Raw genomic sequence first — 9,237 nt, forward strand, 5'->3', positions numbered from 1 at the left:
CCTGGACACCCCTGCAGCCTGGAAGTGAAAGTTTTCTGTGTACCTGAAGTCACCTACAGTGGTGCCTGAGCCATCACTAAATTGAAAATGCTACAAGTGGTACTTTTGTAGATGAGGGTCCAACAGCTTGGGCTGGCCCAGCAGAGCCTGGGGAAGGGCAATGACATAGATGCTCCTAACCTCATTCTGGGAAATCATCCCACCCACCACACTCCCCTAGTCCTAGAGAAGACACGTGCTCCTCTGTTAAGCCATTGCTTTGTCTTTTATTCTCATGGTTTTCTAGTTTTACTTGGCTGCCTTGCTGGTCCCACCGTGCTGCAGCCCTCGGCTTTCCCAGTAGGATCGCAGCCAGCCCAGACCTTCCAGGGTGTCTCCTGCAGTGACAGACAAGGTCTCCTGCTGCAGCTGCAGCAGCTTCTGTTCAGGACAGAGCCCTCATCCCCAGGTAGGGATGACACCCACTACCTGTGCCCCCCAGGACCTGCCTGTCTTTGCACAGTTCCCAGCCAGCTGGCCTGTGCTTGGCCCTGCCCGTGGGGCTCAGACCTGCAGGCCACTCACCCTTTGGAGCATACTCGCACCCCACGTAGCCAGTATAGCTGAGGGACTCCAGGAGCTCGAAGATGTAGGGGAAGTTCAACTCCCCAGGGCTATCGGGCTCGTGCCGCCCTGGCACCTGTGCAATCTGGATATGACCTAGGGAGGGAAGGGGAGAGGCCATGCCCAAGGCAGCCCTGCCTGCAGCCTTCTTTGGCATGAGACAAGGTGACCCAAGAGCAGCCCCACACCCCCAGCCAGCCACAGCAGAGCCTGGAGTAGGAGGGCCCTGTCAAAGCCACTCCCCAGTGGTCTGGGCACAGGGTGTTACCGATGAGTGGGAAGTATGTCTCCAGGTTGCGTGACAAATTGCCATCCATGATCTGGCAGTGAAAAAGGTCCTGGGGGCGAGAGAGGAAAATGGAGGGTGCAGCTGGTCAGCAGTGAGCAGTTAAGGACAGCTGTGCTATGGTCCCTGTCCAGTGTCCTCAAGAGGGTATAAGAAGCCCATGGCCACCAGAACTCTTTGTGGACCTGTGCAAGTTTCTCTCATGGAGAGCTTCAATGCTGACTCACCAGCTGCAGCTTCAGGTTGGGCCGTCCCACTTTCTCCAGGATGGCAGCAGCTAAGGGGGCAAGAAATGAGAAACCATCGCCTCCAGGGTGGAAGCTTTGCAGAGAAGCCTCAGCACCCCCTTTATCAACTATGCTCTTTCAGCATCTCCCTCCTTGTGAGGAAACCTCTTGCCTTTCAGACTTTGGAGATCCTTCTCCTCTGAAGGACACTCTTGTTGTCTGGCTTACCTTGGTGTGGGGTGTTCAGATAGTAGCGAGGGTCAGTGATGCGGTTGTTGATAGGCTCCAACAGTCCAATCATGTCTTCCTGTAACACAGTAATGTCGCCCTGCAGAGCCTCCTGTCATCTCTGCAGCAGGAAGCATAAGTTCCCTGTGCCAGGCTGGTGGGATATTCCCCATCTTGGGTATCCTAAGAGCTGCACACACAAAGGAGGACCCATTCCCCACTTACCTGGGACAGGAGGTCAGCAGTGTATTTGAGATTCTCAATGAAGGTGGTTTCCATCTCACCTGCCACTGCAGCCCGGTCTGTGCCCAAGGGAACCCGCCCAGCCATCACATGAATCCTACAGGCACAGAAAGATTATCACAGCCAGCAACTGTGAGCAGCTGGCCTGATCTAATACAACTTCCTCTGCTGATGGAAAAGGGCGCCAGGCTGGGGGAGCAGACACAGAAGAGGGTAAGAAGAACCATCTCTTCTCCAGGAGGCACAACAGCAGCCAGCGAGCTGCCAGCCAGGACACAAATATGCACTATCCCACCTCAATAGACAGAAGGCTGACTTGAACCTTTTGCCTGACAAAACACAGACCTTGCTTCTTCTCTCTTTTGTTAACTGCCTTCAGCTCTTTCACCCTGACTCTGGAACTTTCTTGGACTCTTGCTCCTTGGCAGGGCCCCAAACCAGCAGCTTGGGCAACTGGCATGCTGCTTCTGCCAGGGGCCTGTCTCATGTGTGGTGTCACTGCTTGCTGGCTGTGAGCAGGGAGGGGACAGTGCCCCATGCTGGACTGCCCTGCCATGAAAAGCTCAAGCACCAGGCCATCTTCAGGGGGGAAGGCACACAGCAGAAATAAAAACCTTTTCAATGTGCAACCAGTGTGTAAATGGTGCTGGGCAGCCTCTAGCGTGCCTAGCCCATGCCCTCCAGAGGGCTTTGGAATGAGTTGCAACAAGAAAGAATGGTGCAAAATAAGAGGAATAAAAGGACCCAGTTGGTTTGCTGAAGGGAGCTGTGCCAGGCTAATTGCATCTTTTACGGTGTCTCTGCTGTGCTGGAGTCAGCGTGGCCTCAACAAAGCAACTGTTGTGGTGTCCTGGTGGAAACGATTCGTGCAGTTGAGGAGGAAAAAGGGAGGATTATCCTGGGGACTGTTGTGTGGAGGTGGGAACAAGAGCCTCTGCTGCGAAGGGCAGGGTCAGGCTCGTGCCTGGCAGCTCTGGGTCCGAGCACGCTGAGGCCGCAGCCGCGCACAGCGGGGTCTGCCCCGAGCTGGCTCCGTCCGACGGAGCCGAGCAGGGGATGCTGCAGGAGAGGCTCCGTGTCCCGGCGGCGGCGGGCACCGCGGGGCAAAGGGCAGGCTCTGCTCGGGCGCAGCGCTGGAGCAGGAGGACAGCAGAGGAACCCCCCGACAGCCGCGGGGCCGGGGCGCGGCCGGAGCGGGGGTCCCGCCTCGCACCTACCTGGGGCAGCCCACAGCCCTGGCGTAGTGCACGGCCGCCTCCAGGCCCTGCCGGAAGGCTGCCTGCCGCCCGGGCACGGCCGCCAGCCCCAGCTCGCCCGCCTCCGGGTCCCCTGGGAGAGAGCGGCAGGGTCGGCGGAGGGTCCTCGCTACCCCACGCACGGGGGGAGCAGCGGGACGCGGCCGTACCGGGGGGGGTGTTGAGGAGCGCGATCCGCACCCGCGCCCGCTCCGCCGCCGCCCGCAGCTCCTGGGCCGGGCAGCCCGCCGGCCAAGCCACCTCCACCGCTCCGAACCCGGCGGCCGCCGCCGCTTCCAGCCGCGCCGGCAGCGCCGGGAGCTCCGGGAAGAGCCACGAGAGGTTGGCGGAGAAGCGCAGCGCCATGGCGGCGGGGCGGGCCTGGGCGGGCCGGGGCGGTGCTCCCGCGGCCGCTCCGGGCACCGCGTCCCGCCCGGGCTGCCCCGGCCCGCCCGCGGAGCGCGGCGAGCCCCCGTCGGCGGGGCAGTGTTGGGCTCGGCCCTGCGGGCGTGCGGCTGCCGAGGGCTCCGGGACGTGCCCGCGGCCGTGGGTTAGCGGCCCCACGCCGCCTGTGACACGCGTGGGGCTCCCGGCTGCCCCGAGGGCCTGCGGGACAGGGCCGTGCTGGGGGCGCGGGGAGCTGGAATCCGCTCTGGGAAAAGGGGGTTTTGCCCGGTGCTGGCCTGCCACACGCGAAGCGCCCTCTTAATTGGTTTCCTGGGGAGCTCGCCTCTGACAGCGTCTCATTATGCGAGAAACGCTCTCTCCTTTTGTCCCATGCTCTGCATATTTTACCATAAAATGTTCATCTCCAGTTCTGCAGAGCCGTGGCTCGGGCGTGCAGGAGTGTGACCCGGCGGTGCCCGCAGGCAGCCCCGCGCTCCCAGTGCCCATTCCCCGTCCCCAGGCACGCTCGCAGGCTGCCCGGCTGGGGTGCGTGTCCTGCCCTGCCCATGCCCGGGGGCTCTGCCGTGGCTCACAGAGCGGGTACCATGAGCCGTGGACATTTTGCAGCTCCTTGTGTTTCAGCTTGTTCCTGGGGCCTCCTACCCCGTGCCAGGGGAGCCCTGCATGGTCCGGCTCCTCTGCAGCCCCAGGCAACTGCAAGCCCCAGGAATTTGCTGTGCTGTGGGAGCCCAGCCTGGGTAGAGGCCAGACACAGCAACAGGTTTTTGGTGGGGGGTCAGTGCCAGGGCAGGGCCGGCGAAGGGGATAACAGTGGTGAAGCTACCCACTAAGGAGTCTCAACTCAATTAAAGCTATTGATTAATCAATTAGAAGAGGCTTGAGTTAACTTCTCGGTAATAATCCAAACTATCAATTGCAGGGAGTGGCATCCATGTCCTCAGGATGCAAAGGGGCCAAGAGATGAAAAGCCTCTCCGCAGGATCCAGCACCAACCGGGCTGTACACCAGGACCAGTGTATCCCCATGACGGCTGTGCCCTGAGCTCCATCACCCCTGCTGGGATGTCCCTCCCGGCTCCCCGGTGTTGGGGTAGGCTTTGCAGGGTGATGTGACCTGGCTGGCTGCAGTACATCCCCAGCTCTCCTCCTAATCCAGCACACATGTCCCCAGGGCACAGACTGCTCCCTGCCCACCGCCACCATGCCAGCAGAGCGCTGCACCTTACACATGTCCTGGGGCCTCACTCTGTGGTGCACAGCGGTTGTCATCCTCTTCAGTCTTTTTCAGGAGGCACCCGAGTGCAGCTGTGTGGATGGCAGAACTGCACAGTCATTGGAATCCCTAGAAAGAGAGCTGGTACCTGCCTGGCCTGGGGCTGCAGCCTCACTGGGTCCTTGCACCTCAGAACAGCATTCACTGAGGCCGTGCATTGCCCTGGCAGCCCTGGGTGCATCTCCAGCTGGAGCCCAGGCCCCTGGCAGGGCCAAAGCCCAGGAGTCAGTGTGTGGGAGCAGAAAAGCTTTGCTGGGTGGGGGTGTCAGTGAATAAACACAGAACTGAGCCCCAGCACGTGAGTGACCTGAGCAACCAGATGGGAATGCACAGAGCCCTCATGTAAACCTGCCCTGCGATGGCAGGCGAAGCTGAGGGCCCTGTGCTGAAGCATTAATAGCATCTTTATGTCTCTGGTAATATATTGCATTGATTTTCTCATGTTATAACTGCGGTTCCTGCATTGCAGGCCGGTGTTTTGTCACTTTACCTTGACAGGACGCAGAGGATTTACTCCCTGCCATGGCACACACAGCTCTGGAGCTGTGCCTCACGCTGCTGCTGGGGCCTGTGCTCAGCAGCCTCTGTGTGAGGAGCCAGCACAAGGAGCATGGGGGCAGATGGGCCCCATGTCCCCAAGGAAGATGAGGAGGGGGCCAAGTGGGGCGCTGGAGAGGGAGGGCAGCTCTGTACCAAGCATCTCTGCTGCTGCCCAGGAGTTTTATTAGCCTGAAGAAATCCTAGCTTCTGCACATTTTATTGTCGAGCTGACATTTTGTTGCAGACCCAGCTCTGGCCTCTGTGGTGGCTGGGATGGGGAGGTGGCAGTGCCTTGGGGTGCCCTGCGGTGCCAACAGTGGAAGCTACCCACTGAAGTGGGGACACCAGTCCTCTCAGTACCCCATAAATCTTTCATCTCATTTTGCTGTAGGGCAGGTTTTATCTTTCTCCTTTATGAAAGATATTTTAATTTAAATTGACATTTCTGTATTTAACTGCTTGTCCCAGGCTCCCAGGTGGCTCAGCTGGCACCCTGGGGGCCATGAAGGATGAGGTGCTGTGGGCTGGGGTGTCTGGATGGTGCCATCCCACTGACACTTCTTACCCCATCCCTCCTGGGCACCCCCAGTCCTGTCCCATTCCCCCCCTGCACCCTGTGGCTGTGTGAGGGAATCCAGCACTCAGGCCCGGAGGGGCATCCCAGGCATCCCTTCCCCCCAGGCTTTCTTCTCTCCTCTAAGGCACCCCAATATTTTACAGCCATGTTTGGATTTTGGCTTTTATAGGGAGTAAATTCTAGCCTCTTTATGTGTAGAAAATGGCTGGGAAAAAAAATCCACATAATTTTGGATTATTTTGAAGGCATCTGCAGGAATTTTGCTTGTATTAAATCTCATGATTTTTCACCAAAGATGGTCTTCCTTAAACCTATGTCCTCGGGATGCAAAGGGACTAAAAGATGAAAAACCTCTCCACAGGATCAGCACCAACCCAGCCCCTCCTCCCCAGCTGTACACCAGGACCAGTGTATCCCCATGATGTTCCCTGAGCTCATCACCCCTGCTGGGGTGTCCCTCCCAGCTCCCCAGTGTTGGGGCAGGCTTTGCAGGGTGATGTGACCTGGCTGGCTGCACGTACATCCCCAGCTCTCCTCCTTACCGAGAGTCCCACCTGAATTTCTTGGACCTCCTTGTTTCCATGGCCATGGGCACCAGTGGTAGTTTGATTCAAGGACCTGGCACTGAAGAGAGGTGTCAGCCCTGGTGCCCACTGGGGACTCCTTGGTGGGATGGTCACTCTGTCAAGTCCTCCTCTGCTTACCCTGGTCAGTGCATACTGTACAGAGTTAATTTGTTAATTAGTGTCTTTCTGCTGCTGAGCCACCTGTTTTCTGCTGTTGAGGTCTCCTGTGCCCTTCAGCCACTTTTCTTGCTCAGTTTCCACCTCCTAAAATGAAGAAGGTACCTTCTGCTGCTAATGATGGGGTGCAGCAGGACTGTGCCACAGCTGGGACTTGCCCTGGTCCTCTGGAGTCCTCCCATCCTGGACCACCTTTCTCCTCCTCCTCTTCCTCTTCTTCATCTTTGCCTTCTTCTATTTCTTCTTCCTCCTCTGCTCCTTCCCCTCCATCCCTCCAGCCCCTCCATATCTCCTCCATTCCCTGTTCCCCTATCCCCTCTGCCCTTCTGTCCCCTTCATTTTACTGGTTGCAGGCACTGCACAGCACATGAGAGATGCAGGGAAAGATCGTAGTCCCTCCCAAAGCTGTGACAAAGATTCCTCCAGGATCCCTAATGAGCACGTTGTCCAGCTCAAGCCTTTCTTGCAGTCTCAAAAAACACGTGGATACAGAAAATCTGTATACAAGTCATGGGAAACAAAAGCCCAACCTTTGCCAGCTTATGGCTATTCTTCATCAAGAAGGATTGAACTAGGTGCAAATATGATATAAATCCCAGCAGAGCCAAGTTAAGGACTGAGCACCTCTGCCTCCCTGCAGCTCCCAGCATGGGTGGGTTCTCCATCAGCCGGCCAGGATTTTCTTGCTATTCCAAGATTTTGTAGGAAATTAATGAGGAGGCCAAATTCTCCTCCAGCTCTTGGAGGAGGCCAGGGCGGGCGGTGCCTGGGCCCGCTGAGCTGGCAGATGTTGTTTAACATTCCCGGCAGTAATTAATAGATGGTTTCATCACTCTTGTACAATTCAAGCATGTCGTCCTGCTTCTCTCCAAATACAGAGCAGAAATATTTGTTAAACGTGGCTGGTGTTTTCTCCTCATCATTAGTGCTCGAGCGGCTCCAGCCGCTCCAGGATTTATCACCGTGCCAAAATTTTGTTTGGCCTCATGATGCTGCCACCATCCCTCCCTCCACTGCTGGCTCTTCCTGTCAAGACGCTCCCTTTATCACGTCCCCTCTGATTGATGTCGTGCTGGTTGCACCCTCTCCTTTACATCATGATTATGAATTCCTCCCTTTTCCATTCATTACACAGCAGGAGGATGGGCTTTGGACAAACTGTCTCCCTGACCAGGGCACCCTGTAGAATTCAACCCAGAAAGGATCTGCAGGGATCACTCCCACTACCCAGCGCCCGTGGTGGGCTGCAGGGGAAGGGCTCCCCTGGGGATGCTTCACCCCACAGTGTCCAGGTGGGCTGGTGAGGCTGCCCCAAGCAATGACACACATATGTGGGGACACAGCCTGGGTTGGGCTGGGCACAGCATGGTGACATCAAGCAGTGGCTTGGGAGCAGGACAGAGCTGCCTTGAGGGAAGTGGCAGCCCATTAGCCAGCATTGCAGGCACCCCAGGGAATCACTGCAGATACAAATTAATCGGAACCTCCCAGCTCATCATTAGTTATTAATAGTATGTATTAGTTATTAGCTATTAGTTATTAATAGGAGCCTGCCAGCTTGCCAACAGTTCACTCCAAACAAAAGCAAGCGGGTTCTTCCCAGGAGTGCCCTGCTCACAGCAGTGGCATGGCACTGTGTCAGTCCCCATGCCCAGAGTGGGGACATGGGGAACAGGTGCTCAGCAGTGGCCAACCTGAAAGGGGAAAGCAGGCCCAGGGTGGGAAGGGGATGCTCCCACTGCGTGACTGGCTGAGCTGAGGCTGACCAGGTGCCCGGGGTCTGAGTTCAGCCCTTCCCTGCCTGCAGGTGCAGAGATCCTATGCATGTCCAGGGCACAGCCAGCCCCTGGCTCTCACCCCCTCAGTGCCGGCCCCAGCACACTCAGCCCCGTGCCCGACACCGTGGGGCACAGGAGCCGGTCCTCGTGGCCCTCCTCCCCAGCACAGCCCGCTGCAGCCCAGTCACCATGTTAAGCCATCTCTTAATTAATCAGGCTGATTGTAATGTGTTTTTAGGGCATTAAAATTCAATTGTGGAATTCTCCGCTGGCTGGGCTCGCAATGAATACAGAAGTTTGGCTAATTAGAGCTGACACGCAGCCGGCAGGAGAACCAGCCAAACAGCCCCGCCAGGGATGCCCACCCCGGGCCCCTCGCCTGGCCCAACACCCCCATCCCTGCGCTGCGGGGACCGGCACCCGCCACTCTCACCGTGGGCACCCAGCCCCTGCCCGGGGCACAGGGAGGGCAGCGCTGCCTGGCCCTGGTGTCCTTGGGGACAGCCTCATCCCTGCACCCGTGCCAAACCCCTGCCCGGGCACCCGGCAAGAGCAGAAGAGATGTTTCCTTATAGGCAGCATCAGGTCTTCGTTGTCATTACTACGGCAATTATCATCTCATTTGGAGTCTTTAGCTGCCATAATCTGTCTCTTGCACTGATTTATTCCGCAGGTCTCTTCCCCAGACGTGCAGGAGGGAAAGAGTCATCAATAAGGAGTCAACGAGCTCCGTCTCCCGGGAAAGCCTCTTCCCATCGGGAGCTGAGCAGCGGTGCCCTGCGGCTGGACCATCCTCCCGGAGCAGAGCAGGACTGCTCACATGGCCGGGGCCGAACCGAAACCTGCCACTTCCCAGCACCATTGCGGAGCCGTTCCCCCCAAACCCGGTGCGTGTTGATGATTTCAGCTGCTGCTGGCAGCAGCACACACGGGCTGAACTGACCGTGCACACACAGGTGGGCTGGGAAGCACAGGAAGGTGTTCAGGGATGGACAGGCACCCAGGGGCCACTGGGCAGGGTTACCTCCTGCCTGGCTCTGGCGTGGCTGGGCCAGCAAAGCCCTGCTCCCCATCCTGCTCCTGTGCCCATATCTCCA

General features: G+C 58.0%; 1 protein-coding gene across 1 annotated transcript; it reads right to left on the reverse strand.

The window, feature by feature from the left end:
• Nucleotides 1–246: 246 nt before the first annotated feature.
• HYI (hydroxypyruvate isomerase (putative)) lies at nucleotides 247–3,188 on the reverse strand. Its single transcript, XM_063165909.1, has 8 exons — nucleotides 2,993–3,188; nucleotides 2,805–2,916; nucleotides 1,570–1,684; nucleotides 1,345–1,423; nucleotides 1,117–1,166; nucleotides 872–941; nucleotides 565–699; nucleotides 247–377 (listed from the first exon to the last, which is right to left on the reverse strand). Exons 1-8 carry the CDS (start codon nucleotides 3,186–3,188, stop codon nucleotides 289–291), a joined length of 846 nt encoding a protein of 281 aa, XP_063021979.1. The 3' UTR covers nucleotides 247–288.
• Nucleotides 3,189–9,237: the final 6,049 nt, after the last annotated feature.

Source organism: Melospiza melodia, chromosome 11, assembly GCF_035770615.1.
Source record: "Melospiza melodia melodia isolate bMelMel2 chromosome 11, bMelMel2.pri, whole genome shotgun sequence".
Taxonomy (NCBI): Eukaryota; Metazoa; Chordata; class Aves; order Passeriformes; family Passerellidae; genus Melospiza; species Melospiza melodia.